The sequence below is a fragment of the Perca flavescens genome, chromosome 21, assembly GCF_004354835.1.
Source record: "Perca flavescens isolate YP-PL-M2 chromosome 21, PFLA_1.0, whole genome shotgun sequence".
Lineage (NCBI taxonomy): Eukaryota > Metazoa > Chordata > Actinopteri > Perciformes > Percidae > Perca > Perca flavescens.
In genome coordinates this window covers 1705416-1728475 of record NC_041351.1, presented here as the reverse complement: position 1 = coordinate 1728475, position 23060 = coordinate 1705416, and the positions used below count along the sequence as shown (strand labels likewise).

Here is a 23060-nt window from a genome sequence, read left to right as displayed (position 1 = left end):
AGTTCTTTGTCTTGAGAACAAAGGCATGCAAAACACAAACCAGAAGGGGAGAACCAAGCCAAGGTATAAGGAGAGAGAACAGCTTCTCACTGGTGTGCATATTACAAACCACCCTTTGTCTTGAGTACCATGTTCTGAGCATTACAAGTTTGGCAATACTGTAAGAGATTTTTGTCTTGTTCCTCATTGTCAGAGCTGGATTATCAAATTGCCTCTGATACCCTAAGGTAAAATGAACACTCTTCATTTCTGATACAAAAGAAACAAAACTTTTCATCAAGAATATTTCCTGTTCTCAAACAATGTCCACCCTATCTAGGGATACACGTATCACGTAGTCATGAGACTTTGGGTTTACTAGGTCGCCTGATTCATTTGAGAAGGGGGGTAGTTATGCAGTCGGTATAAAAAAATACAACTGTCTTAAAGAAATGTTAACAGTCACCCCACTAATGGTTAAAACTATAAACAAGCCCAACAATTACCAACATAAACCACCATGTTCTGAAAAGTAAGTAAGTAAAAAGTAATTTGCATTTCAGAACGTATAAAGGCAATGTTCACCCAATACTCAGTCCAGCATTGCATGATGGGAAGCGTGGGCTGTTGCTAGACACATGGTGGGCAGAGCTGCTGTGCATCCTTTTAGCAGAAAAAAAGACTTAAAGAGTAAAAAGAGATTCAGTTGAAGTTGCCGTTATGCCGTGAGAGACGGCTGAGTGGCGACTGCACAGATTAAAACTACTACGTGCAAGTAAAAAACGTTTCTGACCACATGCAGTCTACACTCGCACATGGTGGACGTGTGGCAAAGACAGGGCCTTTAAACTAGGGGGGCCCAATTGCCACTTGGCCCCCATACTTCTTGTGCCCATGGTTGACACTTATAACTGATTTAAAGGATGAGAACATTCCACAGAGTAGGTTGATCCACCATACAGTTGCAAAGTGTTTTTTGATTCAGACAGAATGAACATTACAGGGGGAGGGGGGAATGAAATCTTCTGTTCGTAGGTAGTTGAACTCATCTTCAGAATTTTTTTACTACGATTAAATGACATGTATTTAAACATTAAATGTATGCAATAGAATTGGACATCAGCAGGACAAAAGCAAAATATAAAACAGAATATACGTATGTGGAAAGTCGAAAAGACAACGTTGGGGCAGACTAAACCCCCACCAGTGCCACCGCCTGGTTTGTGATTGGTTGGATTGGTGTGACATCACAGTGCCTTCTGCAGATATAATCAGTGAGGTTGTAAGGGTGTGACAGACTGAAGGAGAAGCCGCAGCTTGTTTTCCTCTGAAGCCACCAAATCTCTAAGACAGGTAAGCATCCAACCAGGAAATATTAACATTACTTAAAAAAAAAAAATGTTATGTACTTTTAATGTCCTAAACTAAAGACACTTAAACAGCTAACTTAAGGCATTTTTGGCCATCAATATCACCAAGCTAAGGCTGTGTTAATGTCAACAGATTGTGTATTTGCTATACTGATTGTATACAACCTCTGGTGTCAGGCTGTCATGGTCACTCCCCAATAAAAGTCTTCATTGACTTTCACTGTTGTTATTGAAGAATGATGAAGTAGAACTGTCCTATTTTAAAGCTGAACTGCAACAAAGAATTGAACACTAAAATCTCTTCTCTGTTGTTGTGATATTAGTGTAATTTTGAAGGGGAGCAGCGAGGCCAGACCCTGAACACCAGCGGCCCGGGTATCATTGGATAATCTGTAATACATGTGTAATTAGTAAATGAAAAACATGTATATTTGTTAATTATTTCAAAACAGAAAAGCTGTTTTTGGTGTCAGTATCAAAAAACAAAAAAATCTGTCCTTTTATCATTATTTGGATTCAGATTAAAACACTCCTGAGGAACGGACATGCTTGTCCTTGGGGGTAAGTGTTTTGTTTTCGTAGCAAAGGAGGAGGGTCTGGCTAGTCCACACAGCATTCCAGCTTGCGAAAAAAAGTGCTCTGGTTTATTGGCATTTCGTTAAACCAATGACAATCGTCTTGTCTAGGCACCACACAGAGCCACCATGCCTCTGCTAAATAGCCTCAGGAAGGAACTTGTTTTGGTGGAACATGTGTACATTCAAAAGTAGTTTTAGTCGTTCAACAGAAAACTCAGATTGGACAGATAGTCTAGCTAGCTGTCTGGATTTACCCTGCAGAGATCTGAGGAGCAGTTAACCATAGTCCTCACAAATCCACCAGAAGAGGTTAGAACGCCAACACAGAAATACTATAGAAAGACTATCATTCACATAACAATCTGTTGCCTGTGAGTTTGTTGACTGAACATTTGTAGGGCCCGAATGAAACATTGCAGTTATCCCGAAAACCATACACGTTGCAAATGTCAAATTTCGTCAGCACGTACAGCACACAAGATCTACCAGACCGAGAAAAGTTGGCGTCATGACGTCATGCTGCTTCAGAGTTAGACCCGCGAACCCAATTTGAGTGCGGTATGTAAAATGTTTGATGCGGTAATTTTTTTTTAATGTTGTTGTATTTATTGTTTCATGTACCGTTGTCATGGTCATACAACAGATGAATTTTTGTTTTAAAATGTCCTACATTGTGGAATGTCAGAGTTTTTTAGTTTAGGAGCAAAATAGGTTTAAATGTCAATTGTTGCTGTCGGGACGATTGAAACAGCTGTTTCATTCCTCCCGACCTTGCAGTAAACCCCATGTATTCTAAGTAATTGCACACATATCTATGTTTATACTATATTTTATGCAGGTGAGACATGGAAAAGTGGTTTTAGAAAGATGTAAATATATTTGGGGCTATCAGATAGGGGGTCGAGTTTTGCCATGTTATCCTATGGAGACTGACGGCCTATGGGTCATGAAGCGCACTTATTTGGATGTGCGGTGGCCTTCCCACATAAGAACAGAGTGAAATAACATTTTGTACTATAGAAACATTATATAATTGGAAACATGTATTATTCTAGCTATATAAATGGCATAGTGCCATGGTATTTCCATAACCGCGAGATACGCACTTCACGATGACGGCAATGCGTTGTTAACAGACATTCACCAAGACGTATAGCCCTGCAGCAATCTATCTGAAATAACATCTGAAGTTACATTCATGATATGTTGCCAAATATTGAAGTTGTGGGAAGTGTACATAGCTTAAACTGGATGTTTCTTTCGTCCCCCATGCCTGTTTCATTCGTCAGGCCAGGAAGGACGAATGAAACAAAACGCACGTCAGACTACTGCTTAAATAACTCCTGAACGGTTTCAGTCAGAGCTGAAAATGCAATTGTATTCAATAGAGGACAGATTTAGGTTGCTAGTGACAAAATATTAGCTTTCAGTGTTTTACGATGTCTTTGTAAATGACGTTTAATTAAAAACTGTTTCATTCGTCCCGGTTCTCCCCTAACCCCGATGCACGCAGAGGCGTGAGGACCCGTCCAACGCTGCTTGCAGCTTTCATTTATTTATTGTTATTGTGTTTTTCAGAGCATCAGACAATTCTACATCAGCAATTGATTCATTTCAGCAGAAATCTGACAATGAAGGTAAGTTTGTGAACTGATATTTTACGAATGTCAAAGTTCTTTTAAACTGTATAGAAGCTTGATATCAGTAGATTATATTTTGTTACAGGCAGTTGTGTAGTCTAATTTGTTGGGCCATTCGAGGGGGAACATATCAAAGTGGAGGGTCTGGGGGCCCTCCCCCAAGGAAATTTTCAGCATCAAAGACTTCATTTTCTGCATTCTGATACACTTTTATGCACCAATTTATGGTGGAAATACCTGAATCCCAAAAGTTTAACCTAAAGTCCAGTTTGTTTGATAAGTGTGAACACACCCATGCCCAAGTCTACTTGAAAAGGTGGTATTATTACAGTTAATGTACTCTGGTAAGCTAGCTCGAAGGTTGTTGTTTCTTGTAGCGAAGGAATTTTCAGAACAAAACACACTTGAAAAAATGTACTTCCATTGATCCAGACATGGGTGTAAATCTGATCTAACACTAGTAATTTTTGAAGGGGACACAAATAATACAACCACAATTATACTCGTAGAGGACATGTATACACAGGGGAAAGCCTTAATAGTCTCATCAGTGTAGCATGGAGACTGGACCATTATCCTTCTTTTCAGTGTTTCTATTGATTCAGCTGACTAAATTGACCAAATATTCTTCTTTAAAACCATGTATTTATTTTTAAGTTGTTTACAATCAAGCCACAAAAATACCTTAAAACATAATGACTTATTTTGAAAAAGTGTCACCATATAAAAGAAATACAATACTTTTGTACACTTGTTAAATTAGCTGATCATGATGTAAATTTGTGAGCCACTGGTAAAGCTCATCTGCTCACCCTGACAGCCACACACCTCCAAAAATATGAACTAAGCTCAACACACTTACCTGAGACTGGACACTTGACTGTCCCTGGTCTCCCTGTCCCTCAGTTCTTTCTGTCTCCTTTGCCTGTGACATAGTGACGTTAGTGTTTCCATAAGCACCCATTCTTATAAAAATGTTACGAAATTGTCTTGATATGAGGACTTATTGTACTTACTTGGCGTTTTGGTGTACTGAAAAAGGATCTTATGTCTGTTTTTCTTTTCTCTGTCATTTTATCTGGGCAATAACAACACAAATCTTTAACATCAGATGTGTGATAATGAGTTAGGTTCATAGGTTCACCATGCGGTCATATTATAATGATAACATGATCTTACGTCCTCCACATAAATATTAGGTTTCGTCTGGGACAGAGGATATATTTTTAAAGGAATATTTCACCATTGGAAAGATATATATATAAATTGGGTCACTTATGTAGTAGAAATGTGAATTTGTTTTTGAAATTGGTGGCTTCTAAACCGAGAAAAGCCAGAAAATGTGTTTTTGGCTCATGTGGATGAAAGACACCAAATCCCAGAATGCACTTGCTTTGCTGCTTTAGCTCTAATCCCAAGCCATGCCTACCCTTTACAGACAGACAGTGAGACGATCAACTCAACAAGTGTGTTTATTGTCATTTCAACCATATACACGAAAAAACATTTCACCGTGGCTCAAGTGGTGTTACACATTTAAAACATATACTTTTTTTGCCACAGCTGATACATTATACGGACTTCTTTCAGCGGATTGATTGATAGCTCCAGAGTGTCCATGGCAAAGCTCTGCTATGCATGGCGTGTTATCCTTAGCAGCGGTCTGTTATCAAGAAAATAACAGACCACATTCTACATTAGAATTCAACCAAGCCATAAAAGAAGGCTAACACATAGCTACTAGCATTAGCTCTTGGTGGGCTGTGGTATAAACATTGAGTATAAACACAGCCGTACATTTGCGTGGGATGTAGCTTGAATGGTCGGCATTTTACAGTCACAAACTCTACCAGCAGTTAGCAGTTAGTTGGATACAAATCACCCCATTTCTGCAACAGGCAGTCCGGGGTAACATAACAGTCTATGGTGTTAACACAGCCCACCTCCACTTGTAGTCTTACCCGGTGACAGAGCAGCAGGCTGGATTGTCCACAGCAATATTTCCACAACAACAAAAACACAGCAGTCTCTGAACTCACGTTGGGAGTTCCGTTGAAGTTGGATGTAGTCCAGTTTGTTGTCTAATGAGCGGACACTTGCAAGCAGGATTGGTGGAACAGGTGGACACACTCGTTCAACGCTCCCCGCTGATGAGTTCCCTTTACCGGCCAGAGGCATCGAGCACCACCGCTGGTCTCCATAGCAGGCGAAGCTCGTGTAGTGTGTGGAGTATTGCGTCTGTAGTAAAGTGTCCAGCATATTCTCTGATGTGTACCGATGTATCCCGGTGGTACAGGTGTGCGGTAGTTTGAATGCACATAATTGTTGTTCTCAAATTTCCGTGGGGATGAACAGTTTCTGCTCCTGCTGAGAAGCTAATCGAGGATTCAAGATGGCTGACACTCGTTGACACATCAGTTCACACACACAACGTTAGGCTTATCGCCATGGTAACGTTAGTTGTAGTGGGTGCATTTCTATCAAACAAGCTATTAAACAAGCTAGGTAACGTTACATTATATTACATTAACATAGCAAACTTTTTTTCATGACTAATTCATTAATTACTCAGCATCATTTCTATTTGAGAAAAGAAAAACTTTATCCGATGTTTAATAGCCTTCAGCGGCCTACTTATTACATTCCTGTCAATACCCAATGTCCTAATCCTAATGTACAGAAGGCAGTGGACCAAACCACTGTGAGGCAAGGGAGGGGGGACTCAAAATGTTTCTTAACTTAACCCTTGTGTTGACTTCTGGTCACATTGACCCTTTTTCAATTTTTGTTCTATATCAGAAAATATGGGACTTAGAAATAAGCGCTGAAAATGTGTAGAAGAAAAATTTAACAATTTAAAACGTTGGAAAAAACAAAAACAAACTGTAAAAAAAAGTGTCAAAAACCTTTTTTCAAGGTTGACAGGAAGACAACACAAAGGTTAAAAAGCATGTTTTGGGGTTTGTATTGTTTTACTACTTACAAAGATATTTTAAGAATACATAATTATGTTATTTACAATACACAGCATTGTTTTAATGATATTTCCCCCCAGACCCTTTTGGGATTCACGCCCTTGGATCCAGACTGCTACAGGGACAACCCACGCATATCATTTTTGTTAATTAGGCCCACCTTTCTGTCTATAAGAGCTGACTTTATCAACACCAACATGAAGCTAGAGGCCAAACTGTTAAAACACTTTATGAGATTGAAACATGAGTCAAAATGACATCTCTTCTGTTCCAGCTGGTTTCAGTCTTCCTCCTCCTCCTGGCTCCTCTGTTGACCAGCTGCCATTACCACCAACCGGTAGACTGCAGTGCCATCTATCAGGAAGACAAAAGCAAACCCAGTGGAGTGTACACCATCTATCCCGCTGGAGAGAGGTCTGCTGTCGAGGTACACTTTGGGGTTGTTGGTGTAAAGATCATTTTAAACAATATATAGAAAAGTGTATATTGGAAAAAGTTACCAATCCTGCCTTTAAGCCATTGTTTGAGCTGAGTCGTACAAGTGGAATACTTAGGACACTCCCTTATTGCACGTGGTAGGCTATTTCAATATTTACTTCCCTTATACAGACAGCACAGTTTGTCCAAATCTGGTCCACCCTGGTGCCAATGCTGCTGTCAGCCATCTTTTTATTGAATTAATTTAAAGGACGTGGGGCAAGCCCATACAGAGCCTTGAACATAAAACAAGCATATTTGAGTCCTTTCTTCAGGTGACTTTTAAAGGAGTCCAGTGTGACCCCAAGATACTTGAACGCAATTACAATGTCAAGCTCCTCCCCTCTACGTGTCACCTCTACTGGTTGTTTTGTAAACATCGTACACAGAGATTTACAAAGATCTTTTTGGTATTCTTATAAAGACCTGATTTAGTAAGCCAATCCCGAACATGGGTAATTGCAGATGTAAGAATTTTCTTCTTGGATGTCTTTTGTAAAGGTTACTGCACCATCTGCATACATTCGATTATTGATTCTCTGATGTTTGTGTTCAGTTTTCTAATATGTTTGTTGTTATTAGTTATTTTGCCAAAAAAAATGATTGGTTGGGCAAGATTACAGTGTACAGTGAGCAATATCGAAAAATGTTTTATTAATTACACAGCCCTAGTACCCTGGATGCAAACATGCGTTTCCTTGGATGGCAAAGGAATGTCCTGTCCTACTCTGCATCGGATTGGCTAGTATTTGTTGCCTTCATTAGTTGGATTGGTCAGGTTTAGGCACAGTAATTCATGTTTTGGAGTTTTATTAGAATTTCTGTAAATTCTGCTGAAAATTCTGCATCCACAGATTCTGTGTGGCCATTAGTGTAAACTTAATATACAAATTTAAGCCACTTAATGATCACATTTACTGATGAATGTGTTTGTGTGTAGGTATACTGTGACATGACTTCAGAAGGAGGACGGTGGACGGTGAGTATTCAGTCAACCTGTTGGACTTTCACAATAAATCACATTCCAGTAAAAATCTTGTTGTCTGGAATCATGAGTTGTCAGATATCTTGTGTCTTTAGCAAGTTAACCCCCCATCCCATACCCCCCCCCAGGTGTTCCAGAGGAGGATGGACGGCACAGTGAACTTCATCAGGGACTGGGATCAATACAAGACCGGCTTTGGTAATGCTGCTGGAGAGTACTGGCTCGGTGAGAAATGAAAACAAACTAAGTAACTGTTCATTAAGTTCACATGTAAAATTCTGTTGTGTAACTCCAGAAATGGGACATTGACCAAAAAACCTTTAATCCTTAGATCAGTTAGTTCTCTTCCTTACATTTACTACACATCTGTACAAGATATTAAACTGGCACCAATTTGCACACATGTATAATGGCGTTTTTCCATTACATGGTACCTCGACTCGCCTCGACTCTACTCGCCTTTTTTGGTTTTCCATTATGAAACAAAGTCCCTGGTACCTGCCAACAGGTACGTTTTTTAATATCACCACTGCCGAGGTTCCAAGCGAGCTGAGATGATACCAAAAGGTGACGTGAAAACCTGCACACTGTTGATTGGTCGGAGAGAATCTTCACTAATCACTGCATCATCATTGCTAGTGACAGATGGGGGTGTCCTGAACAAACCCGCCATTTTTAAATAGTTTAGCCAGCTGTGTTTTTTTTTTATGCCTCCAGCTTCTCTTGAAACAAAATGTGTGTTCTGTCAAACAGCCACATGCCGAGAATCAGTGTGTGTGTGTGTGTGTGTGTGTGTGTGTGTGTGTGTGTGTGTGTGTGTGTGTGTGTGTGTGTGTGTGTGTGTGTGTGTGTGTGCAGGTCTTGACAACATCTACTACCTGACAAACAACAGAACAAGTGAGCTGCTGGTCGACATGGAGGACTTTGAGGGGGATAAAGCGTTCGCTCGGTACTCTTCGTTCTCCGTCGGTGCAGGGGACGGATATGTGTTGAGTGTTTCTGGATTCATTAACGGAGCGGCAGGTGAGTGTGTTGATGTTTCTTCTATCATCCATATATAGTATTTATTAATTTATTTATTTTTCCATGGGCATCACAAATAGTCTCATATACTTTTTGACAAACACTGTGTTTCTGTAGGAGACTCCCTGAGTTATCACAATGGAATGAAGTTCTCCACCTTTGACAAAGACCAGGATATCGCTGAAGAGAACTGTGCCAGTTCACACATGGGGGCGTTCTGGTACAAAGACTGTCACAAAACAAATCCAAACGGCATTTATCAGTGGGGGAATGAAACCACTCTTGCTGAAGTTGGAATGGATTGGGACGATTGGAAAAATGATCACTACTCCCTGAAGAGCATCAGCATGAAGATCCGTCCTGTGCTGTAGTTCTCCAGGACCAACGTACAGCAGAATATCAGCTCATCTCTTCTGATTTATTTCTCTTTCTCTCATTAAGCATTTAATCTCACAACAGGTCTTATTTTCCTGAAACTGGGCACCAGCACAAGAAAACCAACTGATGTTTGTAATTCTTGTTACCGTCTGTGGTGGTTTAAAGTATGGCTGCACAATATGAGAAAAATATGCGATAAGTTGTTGAATATGGCGATAACGATATCACTTGCGATAAATAAACAGATATTAACGTGTTCTCAGTTCTACTGCTTTCAGTATTCTACTAAAATACAACAGTTTGTTAAATTTAAAACGACAAAAAACAATAATTTCCAACATTCTTTTATTCAACAAATTGAACATTGAGTTGAATATAAAAATAATGAAAGTTACATTTTACTTTCGCGATATGTCACAGCCTTTAGCGATGTGTTTATTGTGCAAGTCAATATCGTAATAGTGATTAAAAAAAAATATATATATATTGTGCAGCCCTAGTTTAAGGCAGTCGCAGCTCGCTACACCGTGGAAGAAACATCAGATGTGTCTCCAGTTGGGCGGCTGCAGCAGGAAAGTAGGGCCCATAATCTTTAAATGGATACACATATATAGTCTGGTGGGTGTAAATCACTGCATCAACTGATAACACATGTCTAAAAGAGTCTGAAAAACTAAATGAAAAGTATGAAACCATCTTTGTACTTCTGGACAGCCAGTTGTTGTTTGGTGGAGGTTTGAAACTCGAATGAATCTTTTTCTGCTGTACGGTGACAATAAATAAGAAGCTGAGCATTACGTCTCATTGTCTCCTGTGTCTTTCTGTCTGGACTCTCGCTGTTCAAAAGTTTTACTTCCTGTTCAAAAACAGAAGTGATCATAAATCGCTGCACTGTAATGGCCACAGAGACAAACTACAACTCCAACTTCTTCAGGGGGCAAGATATACATATTAGTACTTGGTATTAGTGTAGAGTCTTTTACCAATTCCTACTTTAGGCCAATGAGGCGGGACCAGGAAAGAACTTGCATGGACGCGTGTTCTGCATGCTAATAATCAATGTCCACAATCTGTCTGTATTTCGGTGCTGTGACCCATTTATTTTCTTGACGGCCTGCTCACCATAGACACCACATAACAATGACACACAAACCTGACACACAAAAGCTGTCTGCTTTTCCCCCCTAACCACACACCTGTGTATCTCTGGCTGTTAATTACCTGGGTGGAGCATTGCCTTTGGGAAGGCAATGCTCCACCCAGTGCTCAAACATAAAACTGCAGATTAATTAGCATAACCAATGTGGTATATAAACAAAACAAAGTTGTGTAATGGCTCCAACAGTTAGTATTCTTCGAGGAATCAATACAATTTCCTGTTCAGTCCCTCTCACACAGATGCGGTTGGACAGAATATTAGAAACACCTCTCAGTTAAATGGACTCTAATACAAACATAATGAAGTTATCAGCTGCCGTGGGAAATAAGAAAAGTCGTTTAAAGTCTACAGCTGCATTTTTAAAATGTATGATATTGTGTAATAAAAGACTTAACACACATTTAGTTTTGAATTCATGACCAGGCTCGCGTTCTCGCGAAAATTCGTAAGGGCTTTGGGTTGTCCCAATGTCGAATTTCACACTTACCGAGCCCTTTCCGTGAGTCTGCCTCGATGCAGACTTCACCAAAGGGAATTACCCACAGTTCAAAGTGTTGTGACGTTAACTACGGACACCATAGGGAAATCCAAAAATTACAAAGGTAAACAACAGCACGACACACGACCACGGAACAGACCGACCTGTTGTCCAGCTTGTAAAACAAGAGTTAAACATTTTTTGGAATCAGGCAGTCATCTCCTGTGCCTTGGCCGTGTTGAAAGCAACAAACTTAAAATGAAAATTCGCAAACCGGCAAGTGTCAGCAACATCTTTGTCATTAAACATCTACAAGGTAACATGTGATCTCGTGAAGTGCCGTCCCAATCCCATTTATACCTATCTGAGCCCATGTGGCCTCACACACTCACTCACTTAGCCCCTGAGATCAATTAAGTCTGTAAGTATTTAGTCCTTAGTCCTCAGGGCTCACTCTGGCATTGGACCATAGTGTTTGTCTTTCTCTCCTAGGATCATCATCTTCTGGTTTTGGGTTCGTTTTGACACTTCTGTGGAAGTTACCGTGCATCCATACATTCCTCACTCATCCAAACACTCCACACACTGCCCTCTTTGTCACAAGCTTTGAGCCGGTTTGTGACAAGTAAATATGTTACAGGCTTTTGCATCATATTTACATTCATACAAACAAACACTAATTCTTTCGTTAATCACATCATCACTCTGGTGGACACACCGGACTTAAACTTTTGTGGTATCAACTGCTGAATAGGCTTCAATGTGAAACAAGGTGAAGAAATATTTAGAAGGATGCAGATGGTTCCCTTTTTACAACCTGCTATGTGTCATATATATTTGACACCACAAACGTAAAAAACAACATCAATGCGTTCGGCAGACTACTGTGGGATATCATAATGAACGACATGTTTGACTGTCTACCCCTCCTAGTAGTGCTGCTATTAATCACAACTCTTACTTTATATTGCAATTCTGTTTCCATTTACTCTTTTATACTTTTTACATACATACTTTATACATTTTTGTTTAGTTTTATTTTACATTCTTAATTTAGTTTTATACCACTTCTTATTTATCTCTTGTAATTATTGTTGTCGTTATCTCCTTCCCAACATTAAGCAAACATTTACACGGCATTCGGCATTCAGTCTACCTGCTGGATGCATCCGGCAGAGGAACGAAATTCGATATCAACTCAAATATTTATATAAAGGAGGGATCTGCTCCTGCTCACTAAATACACATTGTCAAATGCATGCAAGTGTGTATCTAGTTTTTTTTTTTTATGACATGTTTCTTGTCCGTTCTTAATTCTAGTGAAACATAAATGAGAGAAAACTCTTAGAGATAGATGTGGGTTGTAATAATATGCATTTATTCATGCAATAGATATGAGACAAGTTTATTCACAGGCACGTGATTAACCACCCCTCCTCGCAAGGTCTCTGCCTGTGCCCGTACGCCCAGAAAGAGTTTCCCAGCACCGTCTGATTGTAATTAATAACAGATCATGTAATAATTTGGCGTTTGGACTCAAGGTTTTTAAATTTAAAAAGCTTATTATTTATGTCTTGTGATTATGGTTTTCATTATTTGCTTCCCAGCATTAAGCAAACATTAACACAGCATACCAGCCGGATACATCCTGCAGAGGAACGAAATTCGATATCAGTTCAAATATTTATATAAAGGAGGGATCTGCTCCTGCTCACTAAATACACATTGTCAAATGCATACAAGTGTGTATCTTTTTTTTTTATTATGACATGTTTCTTTTCAGTTCTTAATTCTTATTAATGTAAATGAGAGAAAACTCTTAGAGATAGATGTGGGTTATATTATTCACGCAACAGATAAGAGACAAGTTTGATCCTGCAGGATCTAAAAAATGACCGAATCACTTCATATATTAATGGACATATATATCAATTCATTTCAACATTGAATTGATATATATATATATATATATATACAGATCATGTAATAATCAGAATTACAAGGTATTCTGTATATATATATATATATATATATATATATATATATATATATATATATAAAGAATACCTTGTAATTCAGAATACCTTGTAATTCTGTTTCTATTTACTCTTTTATACTTTTTAATTTTTGTTTAGTTTTATTTTACATTCTCAATTTAGATTTATATACTTTATTATTTATGTCTTGTGATTATGGTTTTCGTTATTTCCTGCGGTGTAAATGTTTGCTTAATGCTGGATTAAGCAAACATTTATACGGCATCCGGCTGGTACTGCCGGATGTCTACCAGCCGGATACATCCTGCAGAGGAACGCAATTTGATATCAACTCAAATATTTATATAAAGGAGGGAGACAGACTTGCACCATACACCCTCTCGCTCCATCTGTGGATGGTGTGGTTGGTGGTGACAACACTTCACACCTCAACCTGAATGGGACGCCCCCAGATGTGTCCATTGTGAGTCCTGGGACCTGCTTGTCAGTGACGGCATCCTGGACATTTAAGGGACTGTTTTGGATGATGGGGTCGCCAAGTACGACTGACCCCTCAGGTGGGGGCTATGTAACGGCCGGCAGAATGCCGTTGTGGTGACTGTTCTGCACTGCAGTGCAAAGGATCATGGGACTATGTTATTAACGATTCCTGTCCTGGTTTAAGTGTGTAAATGATGTTCTGTTAGTGTTTTTGTTATGCATTCATGTTACCTGGGTCTTGATATAGTGTTCATGTTTATTTACATTTGTTGCTTTACCATGACTGAGACATTGGGTTACGAAGATGAGACCTCTGTGTGTTTTTGTTTAGTTTAATTTCACATTCTCAATTTAGCTTTATATATTTTATTATTTATGTCTTGTGATTATGGTTTTCATTATTTCCTTCCCAGCATTAAGATATATAATAATAATAATTTGATATCAACTCAAATATTTATATAAAGGAGGGATCTGCTCCTGCTCACTAAATACACATTGTCAAATGCATACAAGTGTGTATCTAGTTTAATTTATTATGACATGTTTCTTGTTTGTCCGTTCTTAATTCTAGTGAAACATAAATGAGAGAAAACTCTTAGAGATAGATGTGGGTTATAATAACATCCATTTATTCACGCAACAGATACGAGACAAGTTTGATCCTGGAGGATCTCAAATATGACTGAGTCACTTCATATATTCATGGACATATAAATTAACTAATTTCAACATTCACAGGCTCATGATTAACTCAGCCAGCACCCCTCCTCTCTACCTGTGGCCATTCCGCAGGAAGCCAAGTGACAGTACCATAGAAATAAAATGGATTCAAAGGCCATTTCCATGGTAACGTATGAACTTCCGATAATGAGCCGACTTCCGGCAAGTCGCAGAGCTGAGGTTTTACAGTAACTGACAAACGAGCAGTGGAGTAGTAACGTTACGATTAGAGAGCCAGCCGCTAAATGAGGCAAATTAATGATCATCATCGTGCTTCATCCACACTAAGCACATTTCTATCACCGCATGTGACGGCTTTATTCGGCTCGTTTTCTGTGAACAATGTGTCGAAGGGGTAACGTTAAGTTGGAGTTAGAAAGATAACGTTAGTTATCACCAGAATAAACAGACATCATCAGATAGAGAGCCTGGTGTCACGGGGTGTTGACTAAACACACCTCAACCCGGGTGGACAATGCAGAAGTCGGTCGGTCCAGAACTCTGTTTATTAAGGAGGAGCAGGATGTTCTTCTGTTATTTTAATATCTAGCTGTGCTGACATTCATATATTTGTTTTAAACTGAATATACAATTCAAATTTCCTTGGAATTGTTTTGATTGAAGTATTGGTTAAAAGTCAGGTGATGTGACATCACAGCCTTCTGCAGATATAAGTAGAGGGGTTCTGACGGACTGAAGCAGAAAGCAGCAGCTTGTTTCCTCTGAAGACACGAAGACTCTTCAGTTCGACCTGTAGCTGAGTTCAGACAGGTAAGAATCCAACCAGAGACATTACAGAGACGTGACTAGCTCACCTGTGGCAACATGACTGTGTTTGTAGGATTATTTTGACAAAAAATGACATTTCAGCAAAGTTGAGCTGAAGTTTGTAACATTGCAATAATATTAAAAAATTGCACGTCAACTGTTAAAATTTAAGGTAACATTAGTGCGTTAACTTTGTTCCAGTTGGATCGTCTTTTGAGAAAAGAAAATTACTTAATTTACAAAGAGTTTGTTGCACGTCAACTATTAGAAACAAAGAGCGACAGTTTAATTAACATTTGTTTAATTAAGTCTTTAAGGTAATATTAGTGTATTCACATTTCAGTTGGATCATATTTTGGGAAAAGAAAATCTCATCTTTTTGTTTTGATCTTAGTGTATTTTTGAAGTGGAGTAGAGAGGCAGTAGGAATTGCCAAAAACAGGACATTTTAGATTTGTTTTTTGTTTTTTCATTCTGAAACCAGAATTTTTCTTTTCTTTTCAAATAATTAAATATAAAGGTTTTTCATTTTCAAATTACAAATTAATTACGGATTATCCAATGATACCCTGAACACCAACCCTTCTTTTTGCTCCAGTTGGGCGGCTGCAGCAGGAAAGTAGGGCCCATAATCTGTTGCCTGTGAGTTTGCTGACTGAACATTTTTAAATTACTCTTATTGTGTTTTCAGAGCATCAGACAGATCCACATCAGCAGTTGATTCATTTCAGCAGAAATCTGACAATGAAGGTAAGTTGGTGAACTGATATTTTACGAATCTCAAAGTTCTCAAAACTGTAAAGAAGCTTGATATCAGTAGATGGTTGTTAAAGGGATGTGGAGTAAGGTCTGGCTAAACCACAGATGCATTATGGGATAAGAGAAAGAAATGCTCTGGGTTGTTAGAGAGGAAATGCGCTAAACATATTCTTTGTAAATCTTCACAATCATTCCCTGAAAGAACCAAGCAGGCCTGCCTTTATGCTCCATCCAAAATTTCTTCAAAACTTGACAGGAGTGGCCATAACTAAAAAAGTGCTGGTCTCACCCCTGAATAGCAGCTACCTTTACAGAAAGGTTAAGATAGCAGAGACATGCTCGGTGCATAGCAAAATCTCAGAACACTACAGGCAAAATGAGGTGCCATTTACATAAACATGTTTACATGCTTTAATGTTCAAAAAACACAACCTGTATTCTCCCTCTGTAAGAAACACTCTGTTGGAGCGCCTGTCTCCTTATGCCCCTGTTCCAAAAAAGCCCAGTCTGCTCTGATTGGCCATTCCATGTCCTCGACAAATCCCTGATAAAGGCTTTCAGGAGTAATGTGACCCAGGATTGGAATTTAACAACATTACATCTTTTACTGTGGTTAGCATGCAGCTACATGCGGCAATGTTAGTAGCTAAGAAAACACTCCAGTCCTGCCTGGCTGGAGCAGATGACCATTCATAGAAGATTTGGCTCGGCTTGGAGTTGCGTAATGTTTAACCGCTCAAAGCACTTAACGTTTTAGTGTCTGAGAGCTGACTTTGTCCACACTGCCATGAAGCTAGAGGCAAAACTGTTAAAACACTTTGTACGATTCAAACTTCAGTCAAAATGACATATCTTCTGTTCCAGTTGGTTTCAGTCTTCCTCCTCCTGCTGGCTCCACTGTTGGCCAGCTGCCAGCAGCTCCTCCAACCGGTTGACTGCAGTGCCATCTATCAGCAAGACAACAGCAAACCCAGTGGAGTGTACACCATCTATCCCGCTGGAGAGAGGTCTGCTGTCAAGGTACATTTTGGGGATGTCGGGGTGTAAAGATCATCTTAAACAACATATAGAAAAGTGTATATTGAAAAAAGTTACCAAACTTGCCTCTAAGCCTTTATTTGAGATAAGTCTTAAAAGAAGAATGCGTAGGACACTCCTTTATTGCATGTGGTAGGCTATTCTAATATTTACTTCTTTTTACGATCACAATTTTAGTAATTGCACAGCCCTAGTATCTGGGATGGAAACGTGTGTTTTCTTGGATGGCACAGAAATATCCCGCTTTACTCTACATTTGATTGTCTAGTATTTGCTGGCTTTGTTAGTTGGATTGGTTAGGTTTAGGCATAAAGGAATGCAGGCTGTCCTCAGGAACCATTTGTACTTATTGCTAAGAAAAAGTACTGTAATGTATCCGCAGATTCCATGTGGCCCTGCTCATTAGTGTAAACTTACTGTACAAATCTAAACCACTAAATTATCACATATACTGATGAATGTGTTTGTGTGTAGGTGTACTGTGACATGGCTTCAGAAGGAGGACGGTGGACGGTGAGTATTCAGTCAACCTGTTGGACCTTTACAATAAATCACATTCCAGTAAAAACCTTTTTGTCTGGAATCATGAGATATCTTGTGTGTTTAGCTAGTTAACCCCCCATCCCATCCCCCCCCCCAGGTGTTCCAGAGGAGGATGGACGGCACGGTGAACTTCTACAGGGGCTGGGATCAATACAAGATCGGCTTTGGTAACCCTGCTGGAGAGTACTGGCTCGGTGAGAAATGAAACCAAACTAACTGTCATGACTTCATGAAAATCACTGTTAATCACGTATACACATTAAAACTCTTCCAGAAATGGAACTGTGACCAGAAAAGTTTAGTCTTTAGATCAGTTACTTCTCTTCCTGAATTTAAATGTCAGTGTTTAATCAAATCTCAGGGCCATCCAATGTCTGTACGACCAAAGTGAGAGCTGTGTCCGGGTTCTGGGCAGTAAGTCGGACTCGTTTCAGGTGAGGGTTGGCCTCCGCCAGGGCTGCGCTTTGTCACCAATCCTGTTTATAGTATTTATGGACAGGATGCCCCCTGGGCGCCTCCCTAGGGAGGTGTTCCAGGCCCGTCCAGCTGGGAGGAGGCCTCGGGGAAGACCCAGGACTAGGTGGAGGGATTATATCTCCAACCTGGCCTGGGAACGCCGGGATCCCCAGTCGGAGCTGGTTAATGTTGCTCGGGAAAGGGAAGTTTGGGGTCCCCTGCTGGAGCTGCTCCCCCCACGACCCGACACCGGATAAGCGGATGAAGATGGATGGATGGATAATCAAATTATCTACTTTCTGTACAAAACCTCAAACTGTTACCAATTTGCACAGATGTATAAATGTGTGTGTGTGTGTGTGTGTGTGTGTGTGTGTGTGTGTGTGTGTGTGTGTGTGTGTGTGTGCGTGCAGGTCTTGACAACATCCACTATCTGACAAACAACAAAAAGAGTGAGCTGCTGGTCAACATGGAGGACTTTGAGGGAAAAAAAGTGTTCGCTCGGTACTCTTCGTTCTCCGTCGGTGCAGAATGTGGTGGATTTGTGCTGAGTGTGTCTGGATTCATTAATGGAGGGGCAGGTGAGTGTGTTGATGTTTTTTCTATCATCCATATATAGTATTTATTTATATTCTTTTTTTTTCAAGAGCATCACAAATATATCATATACTTTTTGACAAACGCTGTGTTTCTGTAGGAGACTCCCTGACTTATCACAATGGACAGAAGTTCTCTACCTTTGACAAAGACCAGGACAACAATGGAGGAAACTGTGCCAGATCAGCCCTGGGGGCATTCTGGTACAACACCTGTCACACAGCAAATCCAAACGGTGTTTATCGTTGGGGGGCTGACAAAACTCTCTATGCTCTTGGAGTGGAGTGGTACTATTGGAAAGGTAATGACTACTCCCTGAAGAGCATCAGCATGAAGATCCGTCCTGTGCTGTAGTTCTCCAGGACCAACGTACAGCAGAATATCAGCTCATCTCTTGTGATTTATTTCTCTTTCTCTCATTAAGCATTTAATCTCACAACAGGTCTTATTTTCCTGAAACTGGGCACCAGCACAAGAAAACCAACTGACGTTTGTAATTCTTGTTACCGTCTGTGGTGGTTTAAAGTAAAGCTGCACAATATGAGAAACATATGCGATAAGTTGTTGAATATGGCGATAACGATATCACTTGCGATAAATAAACAGATATTCAAGGGTTCTCAGTTCTACTTTCAGTATTCTAGTAAAATACAACAGTTTGTTGAATTTAAAACAAAAAACAATCATTTCCAAAAAAAATTATTGAAAAAATTGAACATTGAATTGAATATAAAAAGCAGCACTAAAAAAATAATGAAAGTTACATTTTACTTTTGCGATACTTTCAGCCTTTAGCGATGTGTTTAGTCTGCAATAGTGATAAAAAACCAGTATATTGTGCATCCCTAGTTTAAATCAGTCGCAGCTCGCTGCAACGTGGAAGAAAAGTCAGATGTGTCTCCAGTTGGGCGGCTGCAGCAGGAAAGTAGGGCCCATAATCTTTAAATGGAAACACATATACTATAGTTTGATCAGGTGTAAATCACTGCATCAACTGATAACATGATTCTAAAAGAGTCTGAAAAACAAAATGAAAAGTATGAAAAGATCTTTGTAGTTCAGGACAGCCAGTTGATGTTTGGTGGAGGTTTGAAACTCTAATGTGAATCTTTATCTGCTGTACGGTGACAATAAATAAAAAGCTGAACATTAATATGATCTGATGTCTTCACTTTGTCAATCTTGAATGTTTTATTGTTTTCTGTTAATTTCTAAACAAAATAATTACATCAAAAAGATACTTGATACAGTAGATTAATCAATAAATTACATAATTTGTGCTTTTTATGTTTTTAAAATTCCTGAGAGCAAGCGCTTCGTCCACACAGAAATCTTTGTTTCTTTGGTTTAAACACTAGCTGGGCTTGCACTGTGACATCACATTACAGGAGTTTAATCATCTCTGAAGTTAAAATCTGATTGTCCCCTTCGTCAGAGACGTTCAGGCGTCCATCAGTTCAGTCAGAGACTTCAGCGTTCTCCGCCGTCAAGGCTCGGGCAGGCGGTAATCCGGTGAGTGGTTTCCCTCACGGAGGCGTCCGAAACATCCGAGCAGCAGATCCACCGCCGTGCTGACTGTGGACCGGACCTCCTCGTCACTTTGACCCCTCAGAGGATTCACCTCCACCATGTCCACTGCCGACAGAAGACCTGCAGGACGGGCACAGGAGACATTTAGGGCGCTTGTGGTGTATTTTGTAGTAGCAATGCTGCAATGTTGTGTGGAGAGGAATCCGCTGACACTATTTCTTGATTATAAAGGTTTATTTACATCAAAGAATTCAGCATCAATTTACAAGCTTCTGCAGAGCTCGGAGAGGACCTCACCCAGATTCTCCAAAAGGGCTCTCTGAGGTTCTTTGTTTGAAATCCGTATATATCTATAACCATGTATCATCGATAGGGGAGGGAACCATAGTTTGACCAATAGTATTAGCACATATCCAACAAAGGCCTCTCTGTTTTGGAGGCCCCACTGATAACACATTCCAGATGTTTCCTGTGGCCAGGCACACCTACGGGCTCGGTGGAATCGGTGCAATTCAGGGTTGTGAAGATGCAACATTTTTGCATTTTTCTTCTTTTTTTTGTTTCAGTTTGCGTTCACACTGCACTTGTGTGTAAAACACAATCCTGTTTGGGATTTTGCAAAGTTTGCCTTGATTTAACTAAGCCTTATAGCAACTGCTATACTGTAGGTAAAGAGAAGTACTTCCACTCTTGTTATGGGTAACGGGAGTACAAAGTCACATGTTCCTGCGGGGCCCGTGGTGGATCAGATGGTAAAGGAATATGGTCTTGCCTGTTGGTTTTTTGTGGTTGTTTTTGGAACAAAAGAGGAACAATTAAAAGTCAACGCTCAGCTTAAAACACATATCTGGAATAACCTCCCAGAAAACTGCAGGCACGCCACAAATAGAAATATGTTAATAATCCCAGGGGGAAATTATTATTGTTACAAACTGCAGCTGTACAAACAACATATATTATCCAGACAACATATATATCAAACATCAAATTTACAGTAATAATATATAAAATATAAAAAAGATCAAATGTACAGTATTAATATGCACAGTAGTACTTATTATTATTTCACACCTATGGGCTCGGCAGACTCCATAGGTTCAATTCAGGAGGGTGAAGTTGCAACATTTTTGCATTTTTAATTTGGTTCGGTTTGCGTTCACAGTGCACTTAACATTTTTTAGATCTGCTTAAGTGTTTCTAATATTTTAGAAGAAGCGGGACAATGGGATCAGCTGACTGACAGCGAGTGAAGGAGAGAGAGATGATGTCACACACACATCATCAACGACCAGTGATGCGTGGTCAGAACAGCTTATTGTATCTGAGGCTACAGCTATATCGCTACGTTTTGGTTTTTTTAAGCGATTGAGGCAATAAACTCATTATGAAAAATGTTTACTGAGGTAATAAATCAGGAGAGAAGTAGGCTCATTTTCTCATAGACTTCTGTAGAAACAGATTTCTTTTTGGAGCCAGTGGAGTCGCCCCCTGCTGGAAGTTACATAAAATGAAGTCTTAATTTAATATTCAAGCAGCCCCGGCAGCTGGCAGCACACACACACAAGCAGGAAGGAGCAGAAGAACAGCCGAGAGGAAGAACAGCGTGTAGGAAAAAAAGCGACCGATTCTACTCTGTGGCGCCCAAAGTCTTTTAAGAACCACCGGTCACTTCTCAAAGTTTCCCCTTTACTTATCATGTTCGTTGAAAGGCAGACCAAGAAATAAATACTCAGGATTCGTTCAGCTAAACTATAACAATCTTTAGTAAAATGATATTGCAAAGAGATCTTTCATATGCATATGGATCAGCCGCTCCTTCGAGACTTTCTCTCCCTAACCACCAACAAAGTCTTTCCGGGTCTGACGCCGGACCTTCCTTTTCCCTTTTCTTTTATTCATCTTCAGGTTCCTCCTCCCGCCATTGCGTGTGGGCCGCCAATCGGTTGGATATCACTCCGACTTTCTGTCTCCGAGAACATAGAGAAGTTGCGCGCTAGAGATTGTCTGATCCTTTAAGAGATTTTATTAGGTGCTTTCTGTTCCAATTGTTTATTAAACTAATGAGGAGCACTTTTGCTCCACTAAATTTGAACCCGTCTTATCTTACACATGCCAGACAGGAGGAGACAGCGAGGCCATCCCAGGCTACAGGATATTCTTATTCTAAACCAAATATATTTCTACAAGCGCCATGTGGCTATATTTTCAGACCAAAAAGCTGTATAATTTGTAAAAAAAAAAAAAAAAAAAAAAAGGCTGTAAGATACTGTGGTAACAACAACTTTATACAAGCATATGAATTCTGTCCTCGGTTATAACTTATTAAAAAAAAAAAACACCTAAAAAGGACTTGAGACTTCATTCAGATTTAGCAATTTGATGACGCATCCACCTTAATTATCAAAAAGTCTCTGCGATACTGGCCCTGTATTTATTTAGTATCGATCCGATTGCAGACCACTAATCGAAATGTTGAAAAAAAGTTTTAATATCAAATTTTGACCCATAAAAATGTAACAAGTCGCTTGGTAGACGGGAAGACAACACAAAGGTTAAATGAAAGCGTAGCTTCAGCGTTGGTACCTGTCTGACCGAGGTGTTCGGCGATGTAGACTCCCTCTCTGTAGGTGAGCCCTCCGACTACAGGTGTACCTGTTGCCGGGGTAACAGAGGGGTCGATGGCATCGATGTCGTAGCTCAGGTGGATCGGTTTCTTCACTCTGTACGAATATATAAAAAAAAACAAAAAAACATTTCATTTATACACATTTTGGCGAGAGTTGCGCTGTAAAAGATACGTTACACGTTCAATGCAGCCATAATGTTAGAGTGTAGTTGTCTACCGGGAAGTGATTTTTGTGTCACAATGATTGGGTCAATAGTTAGTCGCTGATTACTTGGCAGAGAGGTAGTCACACGTCTCCTCCATGACTTTAGCTATGCCCAGTTGATCCACCTCGGACATGGAGAACACCTTCACCCCCAGGAGCTTCAGGATGTAGCTGGGGACATGACAACAGCACTTAGTAGGACCCGAAATAGAGCCAAAACATCCCGAAAATATAAAAAAAAGTGACAAATACATCATAAAAAGCGTCAGAAATGTCCAAAAAAAGTGCAAAAATGT

At 39.8% G+C, this 23060-nt stretch overlaps 2 protein-coding genes across 3 annotated transcripts in view; one reads left to right on the top strand and one right to left on the bottom strand.

Annotated features, from left to right (window-relative positions):
• Positions 1-1287: 1287 nt before the first annotated feature.
• Positions 1288-19012, top strand: LOC114547901 (microfibril-associated glycoprotein 4). 2 transcript variants are annotated; one of them, XM_028567424.1, is made up of 7 exons: positions 1288-1332; positions 3506-3564; positions 6817-6969; positions 7960-7998; positions 17448-17544; positions 18220-18387; positions 18504-19012. In XM_028567424.1, exons 2-7 carry the CDS (start codon positions 3559-3561, stop codon positions 18755-18757), a joined length of 717 nt encoding a protein of 238 aa, XP_028423225.1. In that variant the 5' UTR covers positions 1288-1332; positions 3506-3558; the 3' UTR covers positions 18758-19012. The 2 variants fall into 2 exon arrangements, with proteins under 2 accessions (XP_028423225.1, XP_028423224.1); XM_028567423.1 differs by lacking the exons at positions 1288-1332; positions 3506-3564; positions 17448-17544; positions 18220-18387; positions 18504-19012 and adding exons at positions 8133-8229; positions 8863-9027; positions 9145-9682 and having other exon boundaries at positions 6739-6969.
• A 656-nt stretch (positions 19013-19668) lies between these two features.
• The window catches only part of LOC114548518 (arginase-1), a 31121-nt gene continuing 27729 nt past the window's right edge, over positions 19669-23060 (bottom strand). The window contains exons 6-8 of the mRNA XM_028568501.1: positions 22831-22935; positions 22517-22653; positions 19669-20053 (exon numbers count right to left, since the gene is read on the bottom strand). Of these exons, the coding sequence (XP_028424302.1) occupies positions 19890-20053; positions 22517-22653; positions 22831-22935 (406 nt within the window). The 3' untranslated portion in view covers positions 19669-19889. The remainder of the gene's footprint in view (positions 20054-22516; positions 22654-22830; positions 22936-23060) is intronic.

Coding starts and splice junctions, on each gene's coding strand:
- LOC114547901 (XM_028567423.1), top strand. CDS start 6,796: ATGACATCTCTTCTGTTCCAGCTGGTTTCAGTCTTCCTCCTCCTCCTG. Junction 6,970..7,959: donor GAGAGAGGTCTGCTGTCGAG/GTACACTTTGGG, acceptor GTTTGTGTGTAG/GTATACTGTGACATGACTTC. Junction 9,028..9,144: donor ATTCATTAACGGAGCGGCAG/GTGAGTGTGTTG, acceptor GTGTTTCTGTAG/GAGACTCCCTGAGTTATCAC.